A 26,766-nucleotide genomic window follows, 5' to 3' on the forward strand; every position below is an offset into this window, starting at 1 on the left:
ATCCCACTTTTACAGGGAAATTAGTTTTTTGGCAGAAATGTGAAGTGAGGGTCCTGGTCTTTACCATTGCAGAGCATCTGGGGAGCAGGGGAAGGTATAGGATGATAGCTTTGGGAAGGCAGGATTGGCTGACCAGGGTTATAGAGTTTTGTGGCTTGTGATTTTATGGAGCATATCTCCACTGCTGCTCTAGTAGCCTTGTCTTAATGCATTCTTTTCTAATGATCAGGACTTGTAAATCAGCATGTTAGACTTAACAGTGGTTGCTTATAATGTCTTGTTTTGCACATGAGCCAAAAGACAAAGCCCTTTCTAGCCAGGCACTGGTTGTCCTTCATTTTTACACCTTGGATGCAAATTCCAAATTCTCATAAGCCCGGACACTTGCTCTTGCTCCCAGCAATGGTCGTGACTTCATTGTTGCCCTGCTGCAGGCAAAATTCTCCAAGAAGCAGGAGAGTACTCTTTGCAGGTGATGTTTCTAAACCTGTCAGTGACAGGCAGCAGCAGGGGTGTCGTCCCTGGGGGCATAGGGAGTCTGACTTCATTCACTGGTGATTGCAAGGATAACCCCAGAATGGAGACGACAGTGGAAAAACTGAAGGTTCTAGTGTGTGAGTGGGTGGAGACTAGGACTTTGTGGGCAGAGGGACTTCTCAAGGCCAGCAGGATAGCAAAGGGAAAGCGATCTCCTTTATAAGCAGACAGGGGATACCTGGGTGGCTCAGTGGTTGAGCATCTGCCTTTGGCTCAGGGCATGATCCTGGGGTCCTGGGATCGAGTCGCGCATTGGGCTCCCTTGCATGGAGCCTGCTTCTCCCTCTGCCTGTGTCTCTGCCTCTCTCTCTGTCTCTTGTGGATAAATAAATAAAATCTTAAAATAAAATAAAAAGAAGCAGACAGATCTAGTTTTGAGTACTGACTTTGCCATTTACTAGTCATGTGGTATTGGGGAATTACTTTGCTATTTTAAATATTTTAACTTGCTTTTTCATTTAATTTGTTATAAACCTGTACCTGTGTTAGTACCTACTGATCTACTTCCTCTTTTATAAGAGCTGGATAGGATTTCATGAAGGGATGTCTTGTAATTAAAGTAACTGTTTCCCTGTAGAGAGTGTTATGGGCTGAATGTTTTATATATTGAAGCCTTAACCTTCAGTGTGGCTGTATTTGGAGGTGGGGCCTCTAAAGAGGTAGTGAAAGTGAAATAAGGTCATCCTGATCCTCTAGGATGGGTATCTTTATAAGAAGAGACATTCCAGAGCACCCTGGCCTACTCTCTGTGTGCACTGAGGAAAGGCCATATAAGCATATAGTGAGAAGTAGCCCTCCGCAAGCCAGGAGGAGTGCTCTCATAAGACACTGACCGTGGTGGCAACTTGATCTCAGATTTTTCTGCCTCTAGAACTATGAGAGATAAAAGTCACCCAGTCTGGCAGTCTGTTATGGGAGCCCAAGTAGGGTAGAGTAGATGGACATTCTAGCTGTTGATAATTTTCCCTTACCATAGACTGCTAAGATATATATTTTTGCCTAACATATTGACTTGCTGGCTAATGGGATATATCTTTTTTTTCTCCTTTCCTTTTAATATTAAAATTTACATATATACCAAAAAGTTGAGGGAATAATATAATAAACTCCTATATACTCATTCACCTCTACTTAACAATTGTTAGCATTTAGGAACTTGGCAGATTCATTGCCCTACTAAAAAGGCTGTTACCAGCTTATACTATCCTGGCCCCTACCACCCTGATGTGGGACTTGATCCTGGATCCTAGGATCATACCCTAAGCCAAAGGCAAACGCTTGACCACTGAGCATCCCTGCTTTTAGTTTTAATACAGAGAGAGTTCTCAGGTGTTTGGTTTGAAAGGGAAAGAAAATATCTCTTTTCAGGAGGGGTACCTTTGGTCAGATGCATCTTTCTATCTTCTACCTCTTTGTTCTTATCCACCTATGTCCCCACCCACTCCAATTCCCTCATCCTTGGGCATACGTGGCCAGCTGCCTATGCCACTCAACTATCTGTCTGAGTTAGATGCGTGGCCAGTGGACACCTTTGTCCAGCCTCCGATGAGCATGGCCAGTGCCTTTAATGGGAGAACTGAAAATGATGACAGAAGTCTTCCTGACTGCCATTCTTATCTGGTTCCAGCAAAATTCTGTGGGTGGAATCTTCTGTTTTGTATTCTGTGAGGCTCTGTTGTCAGCTAGTAAACAAGCCCCTCCGGAGAGGAGGGGGAAGCAAGATGCGTGCACAGGTTTCCATGGGGACAGACAAGCTGTAATAAGTGTTGGGGATCTTAGCTTGATGAGGTTTTAGCAATTTGGAGTAATTTCTCTGTCATCCGTCCATTAAGTTACTCCTAATGAATCACGGGGAGTGTCCACTCTTTGGATGAACCTTGGTTGAGCATGATTCAGGCAGAGAGTGGTCTTGAAAGCAACCAGGAGACAACAAACATTCATTAATTTGTCAACTTTTTGTAAATGAATGGCCTCTTGTTTGTGGAAGTTTCCTGGAGTTAGCAGAGTGGACCACAAGTTCGTATGGCTGCTTTAGACGATGTCTTTGCTTGTTTGACTCACTGGGTGGACTTGTTGCCTCCCAGAATCCTTTGTGTCTTAGGGTCCCTGGAGGTTCCTCACAGGAGGAAACGAGGCTCTAAGAGCTGGCCCTGGAGACCTCCACCCTGATACTCCTCATTTGGAGGGGCTTGTTTGTTCTTATCAAAGTGCCACTTTTGCTTAAAAAAGAAAAAAAAAGTAACACCCCTCTGCTAACTTCAGCATGGACAGGTGTGCCAGCAGTCATCGGGTTCTGACATACGTGTCATCATGGTGGCACTTGGAGGGCCATGGGCCTCTGGAGTCCTCCCTGAGGCTTCAAGGCCCTTCGTGGTAATGTGGCCACGCTCTCCCATTTTGCCATCTACCACCCCAGCTCCAGCCTGTTAGGAGCCCAATGAAACACTTCAGTTCCCCAGACTTGCCTTGATTTCTCTGGGGAGAAAGGTGCTTTTCCTACCTGGAATGTTCCTCATCCCATCAGCTGGCTTAAACCCATTTTCCATAGATGTCTGTCTGTCAGGGAAGTCTCACTCCCTGACAGGCAAAGTGAGGTACCACCCCTTCTCTCCAAACCTGCTGAACTTACCCTCCTGTTGCCTGTCCTCCCTGTTGAGCCATGAGCCCCCGTGGGCAGGAACACCATCAGTTCACTCTAGAGGTGGCATTCTCTGTGCTGCACAGAACGGGAGCTCTGCGGGTATTAATAAAATAAATGTGTCAGTGTCCCAGGTCACTTTCAGGGACTCTGTAGCCAACCCACAAAGGGAACGTCCTCTCCTCATCTCAGCATCTCTGAGGTAGTATCCCCCACTCACATGGGTGTTACGACCCTTTGCCAGCGGGCTTATGGGATGTGCCCACAACAGCGAAAAGGCTTGATTCTGGATTTTAAAATCAATGTGGCTAATTAAAAAGTAACTCGAACTGGAAAACAAGTTTAGAAACAATTAAGATAATTAAAATATCACTACCTTAATTGAGATCAAGCAGTGAGCTTAAAAACTAAAATTAATTAAAAAAAATTACATGAAGCCTATAATGAACTTGCTTTCAAATTCAGCATTTTCCAGCTTAACACATCTCTCTTTAATTTGTTCTTTTTTTTTTTTTGGAAAAGTTTTTTTTTTTTGTAAAAATTATTAAACGAATTAATTGGACATGGGTTCTGTGCCAGTTGACACTTGATTGGTGTTGGGGAATGGGTGGGGAGATGAAATCCACCTTCTGTGGGTGTGTGCCCTGTGCAGGTAGGTTCTCCTGCTGTGGTCCACAGAGTTCCTGTGGGCATCGCAAGGGACACTGGCAGGGGGTCCAGTGTTCTGCCATTGGGGAGGGGGGGCAGTACTGCATCCTGTCCTCAGGCATGTGGTGGGAGAGAGAGCACAGGCTCCAGAAATCATTAGCCCCTTGAAAAGGAAGCTTATAGGTCTGCTCCCAGTTATCACTGACACTCAGCTCTCCTCCTACCTCTTTACCTGCACAATTTCCCTGCACCTTACCAAAAGGCCTCTCAGATGCCACTTATTATTCTGATCTGTTATCACTCTCTTTAGAAAGTGGAGCCACACAGCCCTGGCCAATGCGGGTGTCTGCTGCACTCCGGTGTCACTGCGAGCCTTGGGGCAGCTTGGAAAAGCACATTTGGGAGATTGCATTTAAAGGGAAAGGACACGCTCCTTGCACTGTCCTCATCCCCTCTCAATCTGAACATTGCCGTTTTTCAGACACAAAATGCACCGTGGTGATTAAATGAATGCTGACAGCTTGATTTATTAGTTTTATTGTTCTGTGAAGTTCATTTACTCAATATAATTCGCATACATGTTTGAAGTATTCAGACCCTGGTAATTAATTTTTGGCAGACTTTATTTCTATATGCAAATTGTTAAGTATGTGTATGGAGTTAAATGATTTTCATTTACTAGTATTTTTGGTTGGATTTTTTTAAATTATTTTTTTTATTTTAAGAAATGCTGGCTTTGAGAATTGGAGGAACAGTGATCTGTAGTAGTTAACCTAATGGTAGCCTGACATGTGGCAAGGCTACAGAAAGAAAATGGACTGGATCACTAGTCTGTAGAGTGAGCTGAAAGGTAACTCCAGCAGAGGAGTGAGCAGAGGGCTTCAAGGTTTTCCAAGGCAGGGCACTTCACCTTCTCCGGAAACCCTGGGGCTGTGCGAGGCCCGTGGGGCAGTCCTGCATTTCTGGCCTAAGAGGCACCAGATTTCCTGGCTACCCTATACCTAGACCCCTGGAGTCTCTTTCTGCCCTGAGGGCTTCCCAAGAACGTGGTGCACTGGTGCACGTGTGCGCTCTACTTGGTGTGAGGTAGGGCCCCACAGCCAGCTCTTCAGAGGAGATCCTGGATGATTCTCATGGTGCTGGCCTGTGGAGGTGAGGAGTTTGCATTCTGGAGTCAACTGACTAGGTGTCAGATACCCTCTGCACCTCTCATCCATGACTCTTGAAATCTTTCATTTGTAAAATGGGCACATTGACAGCTGCCACCTCTTCAGATGGTTTGGAAAACTAAATATAGTAATCCAGTTATAGGGTGTGCTTCATTGCCTGCATCTCTGAAGAAGTGGATGTTATTTTTGTTATTATGAAGGGTTATTAATCATTTTGGGGACAAAATGTTAAAAAAAAATCAGCAAACACCTATGAGGTGTGTCACATACATCAGATCTGTTTTAAGTACTCAAAAATACTAACTCATTTGGTCCTCCTGACAATCTAAGCAATAGCAGATGGTATTACCCACACTATGTGCAAGAGGCAACTGAGGTTTGAGTAAGCAGCAGAGCCGGCATTCAAACTCAGAAAACACTAGTCCTGGGGTTTGCTCTTCTGTGCTATGCAAGTCTCACTTGGTTGCTTTGAGCCAGCACTGTCCATTGAGGACAATCTGGGCTGCAGTGTGGACATGGATGTTTGTGGGGTTGCCTCCAGAAAGAAAGAGAACCTCAAGTTTGGCCGTGAAGCTGGTCATGAGGTCCTCCAGCTTTTGCTGTCCATCACCCTGTCCATTTCCACCTCAGCAGCACACTCCAATGAAAATCCCTGGGCTTCTGCAACCCTGAGCACCTGTCATGGAAATGCCGAAGCTGGAACCTTGGCTGGAGTGGCCTGTGGTTTGGTCCCCAAGTCTCTGTTGATCCATACCATCTTACTTCCATCCCGTGGTGAGGAGAGATGGCGAAGCGTTGGCATGGTTGTTGTTTGGGTCATCTGTAGTTACTGTACAGGTTGGCTCAATTTTGCATGAGTCCTGGAAAGCCGGTTAGGGTTGGCTGGGCAGCCTCCCCAGGGTCAGTGAGTGACACTACAGGAAGTCCAGTGGCCTGAGCTTCTCATGGGGACATGCCCAGGACCAGGAGCACTCCACCCAGGGCCAGGAAGTTCCCTCTGTGAGTTTCTGGGAGGCCCAGCCTTGGAGGACTCAGAGAACAGACCCAGGCCCCACTGCCCTTTGCCTCCCGGATGAAGCCCGCAGCTGAAGAGTTCGAAGTGAACACCCTGTCCCTGGGGCTTCCATCAGCCTCTTTTCTCGTCCTGTGGCTTGTTTCCCTATGCTAAGCTTTGGGCAGTGGGCAGTCCCTTGGGGAGTAGGCTGTGTCACGTGCTGCCCCTGGGCCTAGGCCCTGAGTCTTGCTGCAGACTTGACTGCCTGATGGTCATCCTGCCTGTGCTTAGGGCGGCTGAAGCTGCTGCAGGAAAGGGAGCCACCCTGAGCTACTCAGGCAGCAGAGCTGCCTCTGGATTCAGTGTGCTCAGGTCCCCCACAGCCGCCTGAAACAGGAGGTCTTGAGGTTTGGGGCCTGCAGGGGCTGAGAGGAATCATGACCTCCCGGAGCTCAGGGGTGCCATGGTCCCCGAGAGACCCTGTGGTTGAGGGGATGAGGGCATTTCTCACGGCAGTTTTGCCCTCCCTGCTTGGGTTGCCACTTTTTTTTAAAAAAGGTTTTATTTATTTATTCATGAGACACACACACACACACACACACACAGGGAGAGAGAGAGAGAGAAAGAGAGAGAGAGAGAGAGAGGCAGAGACACAGGCAGAGGGAAAAGCAGGTTCCATGCAGGGAGCCCGATGCGGGACTCGATCCCAGGACCCCGGGATCACGCCCTGAGCCAAAAGCATATGCTCAACCACTGAGCCCCCTAGGCACCCCGGGATGCCACTGTGTTTAACCAGATATCTGTGTAGAGAGGACAGGGGGAAATATCACCTCCTCTGGCTGTGGAGAGAAGTTGTGAAAGATTTATTGCCGAATACGCTTTCGGCCTGGAGCTGGGAGATGGTACAATTGCTTTTGTTTTGCAGAGAATCGTTGTGGCCTCTCCTCTGTTCTGAGGAGCCCATGTGCCTCCGCTTGCAGCGCCCTGACTAGGGAGGGCCCCCTGCCTGGCCCGTTCTGGGAAACACTGCAGTTGGATCTGCAGTTGTGGTAGACCCTTCCTCTGCTGCCTGGGTTGAATCGACATTCCCTCCCTGCCCCCATTATTCCTGCCCACAGGCTGCACTCAGGAATCAGGTGGAGCCCCTTGCCATCACCCCGGATGCCTCCCTGCATTGGTGGTGTGTGTGGTCATCGTGCCTCAGTGGCCTTTTGTAACTTGTCTTTCCCAAACTCTTCTCCTCCTTCAAGATCCAGCTCACATATTAATGTTTCATGAATCCAGGCCCCAGAAATTGATCTCTGTGTCTCTCGAGCTCTGTTATCATTTTATATGCCCATCATGGCCCTTACCTCCTCCTGCCTCGCACAATAAATATTTATGGATCAACTTCCCCCCCTCCTTATTATATTGGGACTTTGTGTGGCACAAAATGGACTCACGCATCCTGAGGTTCCTCACAAAATGTAAAACAGGCTTATGGATGCACACAGTCCATGTTGATTGAACTGGAGCCAAAAAAGCTTTGTCCTCAAGGACTTTTTACGTTGTAAGGTATAAGTAAAGGTAGGCATGGATGAAGTCGTAAAAAGCAATTGCAGGCAGATAACCAAAGAGGGAAAGGTAGCTCTTGGTCCTTCGAGCATATAAGATTCTTAAGGATTTTTAAAGTCATTCCTGCCTAAGGTGGAGAAGCTGAAACTCCCCAAAACACAATGGAATAACTGTCCTGATTGTGAAAAAGAGTAAGTGTCACAGACACAGAATTGCCCCTGGTTTCGGTATCTGATCCAATCCCCAACAGCCTCAGAAAATAGCACGGAGTGTGCAAACACAAGGTCTATTTGTTTCCCACTTGTTTATTTGAATAGAAAGAAAAATTAAATATCCCTGGAAGTCCTGACACCCCTCTTCTTGTTCTCTTTGCCTCAGCCCTGGACCCGTCCAAAGACCCCTGCCTGAAGGTGAAATGCAGCCCTCACAAAGTATGTGTGACCCAGGACTACCAGACTGCCCTGTGTGTCAGCCGCAAGCACCTGCTCCCCAGGTAAGGCAGCAGGCTGGGAAGCGCCCTCCAGCTGACAGATCTGGGGGTAGCCCATCTCTGACAGGGGGGTGGGAGGGAATGACAGCAAGGAGGTGGAGGCAGGAGGAAAGCATGTGCTTCTGTCACCATTTTATATGGTAGTTGGTGCCTGCAGTCCTTCTGGGTATGAATCTCAATTCTCAAACACAGATTTGCAAAGAATTTCAATATCTGTATTTGCTTTCAATCAACTTTATTTTTTTTTTTTTGATTCAATCAACTTTATATGTCTCTGAGCCCTCGTCTGAGCAGAAGAACAAAAAATCCCCTCTTGGTCACGGTGGGGAGCATTCTTCCTTCCAGGATGGCCCCAGAAATCCAGGAAGCTTGTAGCCAAAGAGGCGGCCTCTGAGCTTTAGTCTCCTGGTTACCACTCATGTGCCACTAGGATCATCCTTGGAGGTTCCTTGTCTGCAGGCTGTCTGCTTTTGTGCCCACAAAGATGCCTGTGGGCATCTTTGTCAGGCTGGGCACCCTGGTTTGGGATCCTCCCTCCTCAGGACCACCACACCACCATTCCTCCTGAGGATGTGTCTTGCTATTTTCTCAGGATGCAGCACCTGATGTCTCATCTTCCCCACCCAAGACACAGTAGGTATCCCCACTGGCCTTCAGGATCCTTGAAGCCTTTGTCTGTTACCCTTACCTCCTCCCAGCCTTATCCATCCAGTGGGCTTAGGCTTCTGTAGATGACAGAAAGTCTTTGAATTTGGACTACATATACCGTCAGTCCTATAAAAATATTCGAAAAAAGAACCAGCACATGTGTGAACCCCTGCCCCCCCGCACACACACATGAGACTTCCTCTAACAGTGGGGTTGGGTTGGTGTGGGTGGGAGAAAGGTGATTTCAGTGCCTGTTCACCCTTCTTCTTGTCCTGCTGTGTGGTGGAGAAGTGTAGCCATGAGCACTGGAATCATCACACTAGTTTGGGATTTGGCAATGCGATCTTCCATCCACCTGTGCAGTGCCAGAACCTCAGGAAAGAAACACAGCCTTTCTGGAACATGGCTCCCATAGAAAGGTGCCTCTTCTAGCTTCTGTTCCTTAGCTCTATTTTGACCCTGGGCCCACACAGGAAGGGTTCTGTCCCTTCCCACACTTTTTTTTTTAAATATTTTATTTATTTATTTGAGAGAGAGAGAGAGAGAGAGAGAGAGAGAGAGAGAGCTCTTGAGCGGGGCAAGGAGCAGCAGGAAAAGCAGGCTCTGTTATGAGCAGGAAACCCAATGAGAGGCTCCATCCCAGGACCCTAGGATCTTGACCTGAGCCGAAGGCAGATGGTTAATTGACTGAGCCACCCAGGTATCGCCCACCCATTCCTGCACTTTTTTTTTCTTTTTTTTTTAAAGATTTTATTTATTCATGAGAGACCCAGATAGAGAGGCAGAGACACAGGCAGAGGGAGAAGCAGGCTCCTTGCAGGGAGCCCGATGTGGGACTCGATCCTGGGACTCCAGGGCCAAAGGCAGATGCTCAATCACCCAGCCACCCAGGTGTCTCTTCCCACACTTCTTGAAGTATAGGCAATGCTCATCCCTTTGGCTGCTCCTCTTGGGACATGTTCTAATTTCCTTCAGTTTCCTAAATGGTTTCCTCTGAGCCTGCCTGGGAAGCTCCATCATGGTCCAGCAGAAAAATCGTTTGGAGCAGAGCCCTCACCCTGTCTGCATCTGCAAAGCTAGTCCCTGCAGCTCCTGACCCAGCCTCCATGGCCACCTAAAAACAGTCATCCTTGGTCTCTGTAAGACTGAGATGCAGAGTATAGTGTGTTTTGCTCTTTCCCACAGACAGGAATCTTCTCCCTGGAAGTAAAGGTAGATCTCATCCCTGAACCCTTGCATATGCCAGGCCTTGTACTTAGCACCACATCCTTGAGTTCTTCCAGTCATTTTCTCAGGCTGGTATTTATTTTTGTTTCTACTCTGAAAATGAGAGAAGTGAGATAAAGAGAGGCATTAGCAATTGGCTTATACATCTAGTAGGTGGTAGCCAGGATTCAGACCCAGGACTATCCAGCTCCAAAGCTTATGTTTCCCGTTACTACCATGTGTTGGCTTCTCCCTTTGTCCTGTCCTCATCTATCCCTTCATTCACTGTCATTTCACAGAAAGGTATCGAGTACCTCCCATGTGCCTGGCTTGCATTACACCCTACAGCTACATACTTCTCTACCCTGGAGGAAAACCAACTTTGCTGTGGAGTGGGATATAAAAACACTTGGTTGTTATTATTACTAGAAAATGTTCTTAAGGCATACGTACTCCGAGAAAACTATCTTAGGTTCTCTTGCTGTGTGTGATGGGGCCTCTTTTGCCACAAATGCCCAAATGCCCTTTCTGGGATAGCCCTCTAGGTTTCAGCCATCTGGTAGTAGATGTGTGTGTGGGTGTGCAACATGGATAGTCTGTTGCCTGTTTCCTCCTGGAACATAGCCCCTCTGTAAGTGCCACCCAGGAGATTTTCAGCATGACACTCAAATCTGTGCAAGGTGGAGGTGGGAACCAGGAATGTTCAGGTGGATGCGGTGTTTGTCTGGGCTTGCCGTGTTTCCCTGTGGGAAATACCACCAGTTGTTTGCTTGCATTGAAAGTGTAATCCTCGTCTCCCACATCTCCTGGTGGCCACAAAATTACAGTGACTAAGAACACAAATTAGGGAATGAGACCAATCTGCGCTCCATTCCCAGGCTGGCTACTTACTTCCTTGCTCGGTGACCTTGGCAGGTTACTTTGCCTTTCTGAATTGGTGCTTTATCATCTGTAGAATGGATTTGATGAAAATACTTACCCATTATTCTTTCCTCTTTGTTGGGAGACATCCTCTAGGAATTCTTAGGCAGAGAGTTTACGGGTAGTAAGTGTGGTTAGTTCCTGCACAGGGTATTTTGTGCATGCATGTTCTTGTCTGAGAGTTTGATGAGATGCAGGTGCATCACATGATAATGGCTGGTCTTTCAGTTGCTAAACCAATTATGATCATACTTACTGTCACTGTCTCACTCATTCTGAAAGGTCAGCCAGGAAACCCCACAGTTGCATGCTTCTGAAAAGGCAGCCCCTCCAGGTGCCCTGCCTCCTTACCAGTATGACTGTGCCTGCTTTTCCTTCCTTCTGGAGGAAGCTGTGAGGTTTAGCATGAGGATTACGTACGGCATCATTACTTCTGCCCACTTTGTGATTCACAGCAGGTAAGGACTAAGAAGACGGCCACATTTCTCATGATAGGGACCTTTTGTTCATTGGAAAAACAGCCCAAAGAGGAGGCTGTGATTGAGACAGCATGCCCACTCCCTTATCAGAACCTGGGAAGTGGTCTAAGCCAGGGAGGCTCAGCAGCGGTGTTGGCTGCGGTGGTGGGGCCCCCTTCCCCACCTCCCTCTTGGAGGCTGAATTACTCAGCCTGCCATATCAGCCAAGTGCACACCTCTTCTTAGGGTCTTGGACACCTTCTCCGATGAAACATCTGTCCTGCTGCATTATGCTTCAAGGGTCCCCTCTGACCAAGGAGATGGTGTTGACAACTCTATTTATTCATCAGTCAGGGAAGTAATCTTTCTCTCTGTGAAACATCTGTAGACAGTCCCATCAGCCAATCTGGCCTCTGCAGCAGCTCAAGAGGTAAATCCCGCCTGCCAGATAGTCAGCAGTGCACACACGTGGAGAGGCGGCTGGGCCAGCCTTCAGCTGATTGTGAGGCTACAGATTTAGGCTGTCTTGTCAAGTGTATTGAGACAGAGGACGGTGAGCACATCAGTGAGAGAATTTCATTAGCTTTCCTTGCCCACAGAGATTGAGCCAGGGAAGAAGCTGTTTGACATTCACATCTGTGACCACAGAGTGTCTGGGTGGATGGGCCAGCATTTTGGTGGGGTGCCAAGTGGGGCAAGCAGTCTCTCTCTGCTGGAATTATCCTTTATTAGGGTCGTATTTGGATATGGGTTTGCATTTGGATTCATCTAGAGGCTTCAGCTAATCTCACATTTTCTTTGGAGAATTCTCCTTGGAAATTCTTTGTTTTACCTCTTCCTACTATCGAGCCACACTGAATGGGCTCAGGAGAGGGTGAATTCTGGGTTGTGTGTTCACCTTTCAGGTTCTCCAGAGAGGCCATTTATGCACCAGGAAGGCTGCCTGGAGTCGGAAAGCCTTCTCTGAAATAACTTTTTAAAAATATCTTAATTGATTTTTGATATAACAATCTTTGATACTTATTGTAGGAAACACTAAAAATACAGAGAAGTAAAAAGGAACAGGAAATAAGCAATGGTCACACAAGCTAAAAACAGTAATTAAACGTTCCAGCACATTCCCTTCCATTGTTTTTTTCTACTTCTGGGTTTTATCCATTGGTTTGTTCTTACAACTTGATCATCAAGGGGTGCCTATCTTATATATAAAAATTTGGACTCTCTTCAGTTAATTTTTATAAATGAGTGTTTTTATGATATATAACTCTGTAGATACAAATTTTAAAGATTATATGACATAGTGTACAGAAGAATAACTTGAAATGGATTATAGACCTAAATATGAGCTAAGAATATAAAACTTTTGGAAGAAAACAGTAGTAGCTTTGGATTTGACAGAGATTAGTTAAATAGGTAGAAAGGCATGAACCATAAAAGCAAATAATAATAAATATCATTTCATCAAAATTAAAAAAACTTGATCTTCAAGAAACACAGTAATAAAATGATAAGCCATACTAAGAGAAAACACTGTAAAACACAGATCTTACAAAAGGTTTGCATCTGGATCATACAGCGAAAGCATATGTCCCTACAAAGACTTACTCATGAATATTCACAGCAGCTTTACTTGTAATAGCCAAGAGCTAGAGGCAACCCAAAGGTTGCCTCATCAACAGGTGAGTGGATAAACAAATGGTGGTATATCCATACAATGGATGACTACTCAGCAATAAAAAGAGATAGGCTATTGATGCATGCAATGTCATGGATAAATTTCATGATAACTACGCTGAGTGAAAGGACATAGACCAAAAAAAAAAAAAAAAAAAAGAATATGTACTCTATAATTTCTATTTACCAGAAATCCTAGAGAATGCAAACTAATCTGTGGTGATAGAAAGCAGATCATTGGTTGTCTAGGAGAATAGAGCGGTGGGGTGTCTGAGCATTCTTTAAAGCTAGATAATACAGAATGGGTCTTTGGGGAAATAGTTACACTCTGGTATTAGATGCGAAAAATCCCACCGGCAAAAGAACTCCTTGAGGGATGAAGAGTTTTTAATGCAGCAATGTGTTATTCTTCCTGACTTAAGTTTAGAAATATTGTCATAGGCTGTCTTAAAGAAAATGACCTCTCAGGAAACAAGCATGGACAAAAAGTCATAGAACCCACTGAGGGCTCCCCCCTTAGGGATTCACTGCCTGTCAAGATGGCTGCTGCTGATTTATTGCTCTGGCTGGGCAGGAGCTGGAGGTGGGATTCTCCCTACAGAGCAATGAACATTGATTTTACCTCTCTGTTACCATTGATTTTCATTTGGAGAATGGAAAATTGAAGCATTTGTTTTAAGCCTTGCAGACAAGCCGCATTCTCAAATTCGGCAAGTGTATTGTGAACAGGAGGAGAGGGTGTCAGGATGGGACTTAGAATATCTGAGCGTACCCTTGGAAGCCTTCTGGGAGCAGTGGGAACTAATCTGTTTTTAAATAAGGAGCCGACGGCCAGTCTTCCCAGTGGGCTAGGCCTCTCCAACGTAATGGCCCTTTATCTCCGCTTCCTAATTATCTGGAATAACAACGAATTCTCTGCACCAGCGAAGAATTCAGATTGAGTCCAGGCTCGTGGTACTGTAGACCAATCTGAGAGCTTTCTGTCTTTTATGTGAACTTGGAAAAAAGAATCAAAGTGTTTGAGGTCAGAGAGAAGTACATGACAGAATGTGCCTCAAATACCAAACTCTCAGAGGATATTTGAAAGGATGGTGGTTATTTCATCTCAGTTTTGTTTTACAACAAAGCACTGCTTCCTGCTACAGGGGCTTTGAACGGGTTGATTATACATACACATGTCTGTCTGGGTTTGGCAGACACATGGCCACATGGCAAGTGGGTGATTCGTAGGTGTCTGCATGGCATTCTGGTACCTCCCACCTCGAGACCTTGCCAGTTACCAAAGTGCGATCATGCTTGTATCCCGCATTACATTTTTATCTTTAGAGAGCTCACACTTCTTCTCCAAGAGGCCTGCGCATTGCCTTGTGTTCTATTTTAACCTCAGGAGCTGTTCCTTTTCCCCCCTTCTCTGGGCCTGGGTAGAGCTCTGATGAGGGCTTGGTGCTGTTTCTAGGCCGTTGGTGGAATTTATGCAGCTGAGTTTTGGGTTTGAGGCCACTTCTGAATCAGCCACCTTATTAAACAGGAAAACCATTACTGTGATCTCTTTACCCATGGTCACTGAGGAAAACAGAGGGAAAGTGGTTGGTTCGAGGGACACTGCTTCTTGGCCACCTACCATGTTAGACACACTTGGCAGAAGGGATAGTGCCAGCTTCTCGCAGTAGTTGTATAGGTCTGCATTACAATTGCCGTTTTCTTAAAAAAAGACAGACATACATTTATTTATTTATTTATTTATTTATTTATTTATTTATTTATTTATTCACTCACTCATTCATTCATTTATTCATTCGTTCATTCATTCAGAGATAGTGACAGAGATAGCTAGAGCACAGACTGCTGCAGGACGGGGGTAGAAGGAGAAGTAGACTTCCCACTGAGAAGGGAGCCCAACATGGAGCTTGATTCCAGGACCCAAACCAAAGGCAGACGCTTAATTCACTGAACCACCCAGGCACCCCTATGATCCCCATTTGACAGATGGGATTATTGAGGTTCTGTCAGTAACTACGTTACTGGCAAAGGGCCCATAAAGGGCAGATTTGAACCAGAATGGAGGACTATCCCAAGGCCACCTTTGCTGTAGAATCATGGGTGTGAGCTCTAACTGGCTTTTTCCATCCGTACTAAAGCCCACCATCAACTAGCCAACCAGCCAGCCTGCTCTTGGCCCTTGAGGTTGTGTGTGTGGACTGGTGACCTGTCCTAATTCCTGCACCTCACAGACCCATGGGTAGGGGCCTGGGAACACCTGATTCCTCCTTTTCTGTGCCCAAAGTGGTAATTCTGGGCTCATTTTTACCCTTTGTGATTTTCCTGAAAGGTGTCATTGAAACCACATGTCACTTAAACATAAAGAGGTATTTATTTACTTTAAACCACAGACTTTTTTTTTTTTTTTTTTTTTTTTTAATGGAAGTATCGTGTGCCTCTGCTTGTAAGGACCTGGCTGCTTCTGGGGACCTCAGTGAGCAAGATTTCATAACTCAAGGAAACCAGTTACTTTCTCTATTCCTTTGTTTTCCCTCTGAAATTGAGAGTATTGATTACACAGGCTTGACAACAAGAGCAGCAGAGAGAAAAAGCAATTCATAATGGAGATCTGAGTAATTGTGTAGAATTTTTAGTCCCTTGGAACAAAGGGGATGAAGTGAGAGGCAGATCTTATTTTGTAAGGCGGTTCACTAGGCGAGTTTTATAAACACATTAAAATCATGACTGTCGGTAAAATTTACCAGACCCAAATTTGGCCCTGCCTTGTTTTCCCTTTATTTATTTATGTTTTAAACTTTACTGCCAATGCCACACAGGTTAAACCCGAAGATGGAGGGCAGATGAGGACAGCTACTATGAGAGTAAGTGAGCTCTCCCGGAGAGTCTGATGGCATCTTGCCTGGCTGGACAGTTGTTTCTGACTGTGACTTTTAGGGACCAGAGCCTCTGCCCTGCAAGAGCCCTCTCCAGCCCCCACCACCCAGGTGCTCATCTCTCCCTCCCCAGTTACATTGCTCCAGAAGCCCTTTCCAGAGAAGGTAGTTCATATTTCCGGTTGACCTTAAGTGCACTGGATCATTTTCTTTTCTTTTTACCTTTTTTTTTTTTTTTTTTTTTGCCACATTCTCTTTGTAGGAAATTGGAAAGTTTTTATCATTGAATCCCCAGAATGTGCATGTGCCCAGGTACAGAACTTTTGGAAAGCTAGAAAGCCAAGAGTCTGTGGAATTGGGCCAGGGACTGATGTTAACACTGCCCTCCTGACTCCTACCTCTGTGTCTGAGAGAGCCTGAGTGAACCACGCTGTGCTAGGGGTCTCCTCAGGAAAACAGGCTGCAGTTGCTCTGTTTATTGATGTCCTGGCCTATTAAGAGATGGACAGAGAGGCATATTTCATGCATCAGATTCAAGTGGATTAGAAAGAGGAGGTTGAGGTGGGGGTGCAGGTTTCAAGGAGGTAATCGCTAGGTGTGATTCCCACCAGGGCTCAGGGCATGCTGGGAAGCACACAGGTGTGAAGCATTACATCAGCATGTCCATCTCTAAACACTAGGAAACAGACAAGCTCAAGCCCCCCTGCAGCTCACTGAAGATGTTCTGTGGCTTGTGCCTCTTGGGGGCCCTTGATGGTATCCAGAGAGAGGAGTATCAGGGTGGAAGGCGGGGACCAAAGCCCATGTGGTCCTTCACAAAACACATCATCTTCTTTTACACAAGGGGTGAGATTGAATTTTCTCACTTACACTAACTTCTGCTTTAATTTTCTGAAATATCTTTCCTTTACCTTTGTTATTAATAAATCTGCTGTGGACTGCTTGCTTTTCTGCCGAAACTCATCAAGATCTCAACTCGTAGGTTTTCAGTTTAGACATTTTATATCCGATTAATTCAACCAATGAACCATGAAAGACATTCTTTATGGATATCAGGCACCACAGTAGGGCCCGTCTGGGGCACTGAGCATGCAGGTTCTGGGGCCAGAAAATGGACTCAGGATGATTTAGATGAGCATCCAAAGATATCTTTAGAAGTACTTTTGTTTTAAATAGAATGTTCTCAGGCTAATGTCCTGTCTTTAATGTTCCTCATGGAAAGGGTGGGCAGAGGGCAAGACCCTCCATGCACAGAGGGACAGGAGAGATGAAAATTGATTAGTTTGGGGACTTTGGTACCTTTCCAAGGCACTCTCTTAAATGATGTTTTTAATGGGCACACACTGAAACGGATGTGGCTCTATTACTGAGCTGGGAAAGGCCTTCTTTTCAGTCTGTCCATGGTTACCATGGCTGGAGATGCTGGTGTGTCCTGCTTCCTGCTGAACCACAAGTGGCGCTGGCTCAAACTTCCCTTGGCTATGAGTAATTCTCCAGTGGAGGGCAAAATGGCAGAGCTCTGGAATTGGAGTCTTCCTCTTGGTAGATGCCAGGGGAGGCCATCCATGGATACGGTGATGGTGACCAAGGGCTTTAGGACTTGAATCCCTCCTGTCATGATTTTGGCAGGACTAGCCCTCAGGAAACAGCTCACGTACACCAGTGATGGTAGGTTGAAGGTCATTAATTCAGAATCCACTAAGTTGGAGTCTGTGATAATTTCTTGATTTAACAAATATTTATGGTGCCTTCCATTTGCCAGACCCTGCTGCGTGTTTGGAATTCTGTGATGAATGGACATAATCTAGCTTTACAGAGAGTAACGTCTACAGGAAAAGAGAGATAAAAAAAGAAATTAAGAATCTAATAAGAGAGGATAAGAGCAGGATGAGGTAGGATAAGAGCAAGATGTCGTAATGGCATCCCTGCAGTTGTGTGGCAGAGGTATGGGGTCAGGGCAAGGCTGCCCCAAAGCCCATCTTCTCCATAAGGGCTACTCTGCCCTGGAGACACTTTCCTACGCTAAATCTCCATTTCTTTATGAAATGCTGACTTTCAAAGTAGCCTGTGGCATTGTGACAAGGAAACAGAAGGCATGGTGCTGGTGCATAGTAGATGCTCAATTAAAGTTAATCTCCTGTCTGAGTCTTTAGTTCCTCAGATGGAGGAATAACCCTTGCAGACCTTGCAGAGTTGCTCAGGCCTACTTGAGATCACACAGGCAATGGCTCAGCTGTTATTAACCTTCTGGATGGTATCAATTGTCCTGATTGGACAGACAACTGTCCAGTTGGCAGTGTGGGATCTTCCCTGCTGGCAGAATGCACACCCCACTCCTTGTTACACTCACTCCCCTTACTTGCACTGCCCACACTCCCTCTGGAACATAAGCTCAGGTCTTGGCACATGTTGGTGACATATTGAATGGACGAGTGGGTCAGTTCAGCCAAGAAAGAAGCTGGAGATGCAGGACCAGACTGGTGTCTTTAATTAGAAGCTCTGAGAGGTTAGCTAGTTTCTTTCCAGCTCTCACTCACTGTGTGAGGCACCTTCCTTATAGTGGGTTGAGTGGCTTTTCTGTTGGTAACTCCTGCACATTAGTCCAGGGTCTACTGTGGAACAGCACTGGACTTGCACATTTATCACTCCCTGTGCCAGCACATTCTGTAGTATCACGTGGGAACAGCTGGGAACCTGACTGAGGTTATCTCAGAGTGACTTGTGATAAAGGGCTGGAGGGCACATCCAAGGGACTTGGAACATAGGACCTCACATGCTCAGAAGAAGGCATAGGGTGTCTGAGAGAGCCTCAGAGGGAGGTGGCATGTGAGTGGACACTTGCGAAAGGGAGGGAAGATAGTGGTAGGGGAAGGTCAGTGTGAGGGAAGTCCCAGGCCAATGGAGTTAGCCTTAGTTCCTGGCCACCTATCCAGAAAATTCTCTGCTGGTGAGGGCCACAGAGCCTTGTCAGGGCTCTGCTTCTTTCATATGACAATGTAAAGAAAGCCTTCAGATCAGGGGCAAAATGATAGTACTGATGGGGCTGCTTCTACCTCGTTCAGAGCTTTAGGGGAATGGCCAGCTATTGATGGTGTGGAGATGGTGTGGGTGATGATGCTAATCTTCTCAAATGCCATGTGCCTGTCAGCTTCCTGTCTGTCTCTGGGCCTGTCTTGCAAATAGCAGTGTCCCTGATCATGCTGTCTCCCTACTTCTGCTTCATCTTGCTAGCTTGTTCTTCCCAAGGTAGATCATACACATGTGGGTGTTCTTTCCCTCATACACAAGCTCATAAGAATTGTCCCCCACCCCCAGGAATGCAAGCAAATATTTTCTAAGATGATAGCAGCAGAGCTGACGGTGGAATTATGTGCACTTGCACACGCCCTTGTGGGCACACCTGAGCTTTAAAACAACTAGCTGGAAGCTGTGTTAGCAGAACCCTCAGTTCTTTGGGCCCCTTCTGCAAAGAGTCAGGATTCTGAATGCTCAAGGAGGGAAGCCAAATGAAATTCTCGGCCTTGGGCTTTCTTGTGCATCGTTTGATTTTTCCCAATTAGCGTGTCCATTGCTAACGATTTCCACTAAGATCTCAGGGCTGGAACAGGACCTCTCTTTATTGGGCCAGCACATCAAGAACAGTAAAACAAATCAAACAGGGATGCTGAAGGTCAGCGGGTAATAGTCACAATTTCTTTTCTGCCCCCTTTTAGGGAAAATGGATTTTTAAAACTGAATACACCACTCTCCACTTTGCTATGGGAATAAAGAAGGCTCAACTGTTCACTCACATTTACTTACGTTACGCATGCGGGCTGTCATTGCTTGTAGGCCATGTTCATTCCCTGAGCTGAACTCTGAATTAAAACCCTACCATCAGTGCCTCCCAGCGCCCTTTGGTGCCCCTGGCCATGCTCTGTCACTCTCTTAATGGGAGATGACTGCAGACCAGAGTCTCCAACCCATTAGTGGAATTTCCATCATCACATCAACCCGCTAATCTTCCTGATCCGGTCAGGAAACACTCAGAGCAGAGTCTAGGCTAAAAGTAGGTTTGATGAGGATCCCTGGACATATATATTAAGTTCCAAGTATAAGGAAACCTCGACTTCACATAATGTTGAGAAATGTGAGAAAGATGAGAGATCTGCATTTGTCTTTTGGCACATTCTTTTTCTTCCTGCCCTTTTGGCCACACACGTGGCTTCTGACCCTCATAAATGTAGAAGGGCTGGGAGGGGTGAGTTTCTGAAACAGATGGCATGATTTCATGGGACGTAGAGATTTTCCTGGATGAGGTAGCAGTCTGTGAGAATCTTTACTGTATCAAGGTATATGAGTAAAGGAGTTCAGGTAACACCTCCCTCACATCAGTCCAGGCATTCAGAGTAATTAAATAGGACCATAGTGGTGACATGGAACGTGTGTTAGAAGTCTATTAGTTACAACGTTAGCATTATCTTTGAGTTCTGGGCCCAATTTCTGGCACATAGCAGTTATTTATTAAGTATTTATTGAAACAGCAAAGACTGTGTTAGAATTCTAGCTCTGCTTAAACCCTCAAAATAATTTGGGAATTTAGTTCAGATACAGTGATCAGACCCCTTAATCTTCACTGAAATATTTGAGACTGCATCACCTTTATTTGGGTAAGCTAAGCCCCTTTATTCCCAGCCCTCCTTCCTGCACTGAGGAGAACTTTATTCCATTCCAACCACCCTAGCTTCTGCAAACATGACCAGAGACCTGGGGGACCCCTCAGGTGTGGGTTTGGCAGCATGCAATTCCTTAGAAATTCTGAAAATGCATTTCATGTTTTAGATTTGGAACAAATGAGACAAAAGCAGCACATTATTGTCATTGAGTTAGACATTAGCCATCCAGAGTCACAAAGCAGAAATTCCCTTTCTCATACCCTCAGGCCTCTCTCACTGACAGTGTGTGCTTTCATCACCACTTTGAGTTCATTTCCATGGTCACGTCCAGTGTTTTTGCAAACTCTCATCTGGCTATTGAATCTTCTCATCTATGAAAAGTAGAGGCATCCCTAGCTGCCTCGGCCATGACACAGCTCAGGTGACAGGCAGGTCAGGGAGACTCGAGTTGACATTGACATACATCTGGAAAGATGTTCCTGCTTTTGGAATTGCCTGCATACCAGGCATATAATTTTTTTGGTGGCCCTGATTCTACTCTAAAACTGTAAAATAGGCACTTTTCCTATGGGTTTGAAGGTGATTGAGAAGTCTTTTTGTTGATGGTCTGGAAGCATGCCCATGAACCAAGGGCTTTTTCCTCATTCCAGGACATCTGTCTCTACTAAGGTATTTGATCCTTGACTTGGAATATGTTATGAGCCTCACTGACCTTACCTGGGTCGAGTCAGATGGAGGAAAGCCACACAGAGATGCTGACTTTCCTGTGGTTGATTTGCCAGCTTGAATCAGTGGATCAGTCGGTGCTTCACCCTGAGGACTGGGACCCACCATGTGAGTGTGGTCCTTCCTGTCTCTGCAGGTCTGTTCTGCTCCTGAAGCCTCCCCAATTACTCCCCAGCACAGCTTCCCATGTTCACCATATCTTTTCTCCCTCTTGGGGATGTTGGAAGGGGTAAATGAGACACAGTACTGCATAAAGGGCTTAAAGCAATACCTGAAACTTAAAGCTTAAAACATGTCAGTTACTGTTGGTGGTAGTAATAGTATCAGGGGGACAGTAAGTCCTCACTAAATGCATAGCTGCTGTTATGTATCTGCCATTTAAATTTCAGGCATCTGTAAGCAGCATGTCTTTGTACCACATGGGTGCCCAGTGGCACTTGGGACATTCCTAGGCACACCGTAGTTTTAGTCCATGAATACTGAGAACTCTTCCTCTTGTTCTTTGATGGATATCTGTACATTAGGAAAATTGGACTCTCTTGGGACAGGATCTTGTGTCTGTAATCTTCTTCTTTTGGAAGAGGATGGAGACTCATGAGCCCGTGGATACCAGGATGGAGAGTGTCTGACATGAGAGCCCGTTTCTGTCATCAAAGCAGCTTTTGTAAATGACACAGGCCATTATGCTCGTCCTGTATAATTTTATGACTTTGTATAATGACTCAAATAGCCCTAACAACAGAGGAATTATAGCATCATTTTACATGACAGATTATTTCAGTAGTTAACATGTTTTTCATTTCAATTAACATCATTATTTTGTCTCTGGTTCAAAATAGCCACCACGTCAGCTATCTGAGTATCTTCCATCCTTGTTTTAGAAGCAATTAGTTCTGATTTTGCAAACAAATTCAAACTTATTTTTGAATGGGCAGTTTGATATTAACAAGACAATAAAATGCTTGTGATGCTGGCTGCCAGCAAACAAACACTGGGATTACTGGAAAGGGACCCTTCTTGGGTGGGGTTCTCCATGGCTCTGTGCTGACAGGTCTGCTTTAGAGAGCTGATGAGAGAATAAACACAGAACAGAAGGAAAGGTCCTGAGAGTGTGGCTGGCTGTTTCGTAAGTCTCACGTTTCTCCCCTTTGTAAAAAGGGGCTAATGATAACATCTACTGTCAGAGGGTCCTGGTGCATGAGGAGTCAGGGAGATGTATTCAGGGCACTTAGACTGGCAGGTGATAGTCACACCAAACTATTAAAGTCCTGCTACTGTGACTTAAGATCTAGAATCGCTTCAATCTTTGACCATCTGTTCACACAGAGTAAAGCAATTTTATTTAAAGTTATGCAAACCTGTGAGAATACCAGGGTATTATACCATGAAGGACCCTTCTTCAATAACCAAGAGAAAAAAAAAAGTCAACCATCCTACATATGCTGTTAGCAACCCCCACCCCCAGTATATCCTTGAAATTTTTTGGACACAAACTATTGAATTTCATTGTGCAGGATGGATGTGAGGAAATGTATATTTGCATATCTACCACCTAAAAAATTATTCCAAATGTGTCTGTCCTGCCATTATTTTGCCTTAAGCCTTGGCTATGGTCCTACTCTGGCCATGGCCAAGTGAAATGCTGGATCGCAACTGATGTCATCAAAGATCTCCTTGGTGTCAATTGTGGAGAATTGGCAGGAGATGGGACTTGCCTTGATTGGTGAGGGTAGGGACATTTGAGTGAGGAGCAACAGGATCCAGTGGGAAGCAAGAGCAAGAAATTCTTGGACTTGAGGGTTAAGGTTAATTTTTCCAGGAACTAGGACAGAACATGTTGGAAAGAATGGTCACAATCTGGCCAGTCTTGCTTATAGCTGCTGCCCTCTTGTAAGAGTGTGAGTTGCTCTTGTAAATAATATGAACACTAATAAGTTTATTTACATACACTTAAGAGAAATCCTCTGAGTGGTGTTCCAAAGAATCATTTTGGAAGACATAAGTCTTAAAATTGAAACTATTAACATGTGATTCTGTGTTGTGCTGTTAACTTGCTAGAAAATCCAGAGGTCCCATCATTTGAATACTACTCAATAATGTTTCCTGACAATTTCCATTGTTTGGACTTTCACTTCAGGCTAGATTTCTTTATAAATAATACTAAGCCTAATATTTACTTTTAGTTTAAAAAACATGTAAATATTGTGAAGAATATAGAGAAACTTACTATTTCAGCAGTTCTTGAGGATTCCTGAGAATTGTGATTTCTCATTCCTAAACCTAAAAATTGATATCTGCTAGGAATTTAGAACCACTCCCATCAGAGGTCCTTAGCCAGCTTGGGAAGTGGTTCAACCTCTGGAATAGGAGGATCCTTTAGGCCCTGAGATGCAGAGGAGAATTCCCTCCACACTTCTCAGTTGTCTTTAGAAATTTTTGCTAATTGTTTTTTCAAGTTTGACTCAGGATTTTTGGGTCTCTTGAGTTCTTGTTGTTTAAAATCACATGATATGTTATTGTCTGTTTAGTGCTAGTAATTTCCAGAGATAAAGGGAGAAAGTTCTAAAGGTCTAGATTAATAGAGTTACTTTTTTCACTGAACAAACTCATACGTTGAGAGTTGACTATGTTTCCAAGCCCCAGGCACACAAAAATGGTAAGACCCAGTCATTTCCCTTGAGGCGTGCACAGTTCATTGAGGAAGATAGACTCAAAAAGGACTGCTTTATGTAACAGTGGATGTCACAGCTGGGTCTGAACAAGGTGTAATGCTGGAACAAATACTGTCATGATCAGTTCTCCTTGAGATCAGGCTCACAGGTTCAGGAGAGGCTTCATGAAAAGCAGTTGATTTGAAGCTTGGATGAGGGACAGACATTTGCTAGTCAGGCAGAAAGTGTTTGCTCAGTCGTAGAGACTTAAATTTGCATGGCACATGCAAGAAACATGTAAGAGGCTCATGTGGCTAGCTGGAGTTGGATCACTAGGACTGAGGGATGGGGAAAAGTGGTGAGGGCAGGAAGAAGAGGTATCCAGGATGGGCTCCAAGGCTCTTAGCCTGAGTATGCCCCATGTCCTGTTGGAATAATCATAGCCACTTAGAATTTGATCAAAGTTGATGCAAGATTCTCATTGGAAAAATAGTCCAGAGCATGACTAGAAGTGATTGCCAGGACCATGATGGCATGGGCAAGCAGCCTGACTGCTTGTGGAGGGGCCCCAGGAGGCTTCCTGGAGGAGGAGGGTATTGAACTGGGCCTTGAAGGAAGCCTTCCTTATGAAGCAGAAAAGATGGAGGGGAAAAATGTGAGTGGGAATGAAGATGTGTCAGAGTGAGGAAAAGTCCACATGGTGGCACAGGTGCACAAAGATTGTTAGTGGGCTCTGGGAAACAGCAGAAGTTGGCTGGAGCAAAAATACTTGGTGGTTGTGGTCAGTGTGTGTGTGTGTGTGTCTCGAAGGAGGAACAAAGCAAACACTGATCTGTAAAGGTAGGTCAGTCAGTTTAACACTAAAACTAGTAGGAATTCAGCCTATGGTCTAGGAGGTAGCAAAAAGACGGAGGTTTTAAGTATGGAAATCACATCATCAGATTTGTACTGAAGAATCATCACTCTTCTTCAAAAACATAAATGCTGGAAATTTTGGTAAACTTAAAAAAAATACTGAGAATAAGCAGTTAAGCACAAGAGAAAAAGGAAATTCTTGTGGCCTGCCAGTTATCTGTCTTCTCTCCCTAGTGGGGTGATGCTGGGTTGGGATTTTCTTTGCCGTACTGTCAGCAGGGTAGGAGGTATGATTGCCCGTAGCACCAGCCAGGTCAGGGTGGAATTAGGACTTTGTGGCCAACTGAAAGGCTGGCAGGACCTGCTTCCCAGATTAAATTGCTTGTGTCACCCCAGATGATGAATGTCTGGACATTGAGTATAGCAGTTCCATCAAGATACCTTCATAGGATTTCATTCTTGACTTAAAAAGTGAAATACCTTATAGTCAGAAAACTTGGTCCCTTGCCTTGACTGTGTTGGTTAATTTTTAGGGTTTGGACTGAATTGTGGATATTGAAATTTATGTAGCCAGGGAAGTTATGCCTCCTTGGGTTCACATACATTTGTACATAATTTTATAGAATATGGTCTCCGGACAGAGACTGTAGGTTTGTGTGCCATGCCCACTAGAGTCCTAGTAAGATAACGGACATCTGAGTCTGCTCCAATATAACAGGTGTGCTTGTTCTACTGGAAATGTGAAAATTTATATTGGGTTGGCCATTTTACCTCTAGTCCCCAAGGCATACTATGAGAGGTAAGACATGGTGCTTCCCTTCCACGAGACATGGGGTATGTTCAGCTTACCTCTTTGTAGCTGTGGAGCCAGGGACAATGTTTCAGAGGAGCTTTATGTATAAAATTGAGTCCTGATGTTGAAAATACAGATGCCAAAATAGGGAATAAAGTGGTCCCAAAGCAGTGTAGCTGTTTCCAGGATAACTTCATTTGGACAAATACATGAGAGGTAGATTTGCTATATTTCTGTGTACCACTGGCCAACTCCCTTCCCATTTGTGTCTGATTCATCCTATATGAAATAGAGCTGTTGGAATGGATTTGTTTTAAGGTATTTTCTTGTTCTGACAGTCTGTGATTTTTGTGATGAACCTCTGAGTGCCCATTGCGATGGTCAGCACATAGAAACTCACCACAGGGATCTAGGGAGCCTCCATGATGCACCCAATCTGCTAGTATATACCAGTCAGCCTCATCTCTTTGTGTCCCCATAATGAACTTAGTTTAATAGTCAAGTTCAGGCCCAGGGGCAGGGATGACCTATCCCTAACTAGTAGTTCATGGTGATTTCATTTCTTCCTCAAAGCCATTGGCTCGGGATTCCCTGTTCCCTCCTCTCCCTTTGGTTCATCTCCTTCTCTCCTCTGGTGCATCCTTGAACATGGTTATGTCTGCCCCAGCAGAGCTGCCACTCTTTGGACTTTATAGCCCCTTTCTGGTAACTCATAACAAGAATTGCTTCAGCATTGGCCATGCACGCTGGAGACTGACCCAGGAGAGGGGTTGCCAGATGCCAGAACTGCTCCCTGTATTTGTTGATTCATCATCAGTGTCAGGCAGTCTGCTGTGTGAATGATGATAAATGTGCGATGTTCTGCTGAAGGAATCATGGACTCTCAGATTCACCCTGTGCTGACAGCCTGCGTGGAGTCCCATCACCCATCCTTCCTTTTCCTCTAGTCCCAAACAGACTTTGAGTGAGTAAACTATGTTTGGCAAAGAATAATGGAAAGCCTCATGCCTGTGTGATTTAGGAATGCAGATGTTTTTATTCCAGACAGAGAGGGCCAGGGTCAGGTGGATAGCTGCTATGGAAGCAGGGAGTCAGAGAGAACTATCCCTGACAAACATGTAGATGCCCCCGAAGAAATTTCAAGTTAGTAGTGTAGGCGGGGCTGATAGAGGCTGAAGAAGAGAGCTTATCCTTGGCCACTGTGCAGCTGTGTGAATGTCATCATAGGCCTAGCCACCAAGTGTCTTCATGACTTTGGGCAAGGCTCTTAGCCAAC

At 45.3% G+C, this 26,766-nt stretch overlaps 1 protein-coding gene across 1 annotated transcript in view; it reads left to right on the top strand.

Annotated features, from left to right (window-relative positions):
• The window catches only part of SPOCK1 (SPARC (osteonectin), cwcv and kazal like domains proteoglycan 1), a 490,834-nt gene that overhangs the window by 329,771 nt on the left and 134,297 nt on the right, over window positions 1-26,766 (top strand). The window contains exon 4 of the mRNA XM_072728537.1: window positions 7,919-8,033. Within this exon, the coding sequence (XP_072584638.1) occupies window positions 7,919-8,033 (115 nt within the window). The remainder of the gene's footprint in view (window positions 1-7,918; window positions 8,034-26,766) is intronic.

This window comes from Vulpes vulpes, chromosome 12 (genome assembly GCF_048418805.1).
Source record: "Vulpes vulpes isolate BD-2025 chromosome 12, VulVul3, whole genome shotgun sequence".
NCBI lineage: Eukaryota > Metazoa > Chordata > Mammalia > Carnivora > Canidae > Vulpes > Vulpes vulpes.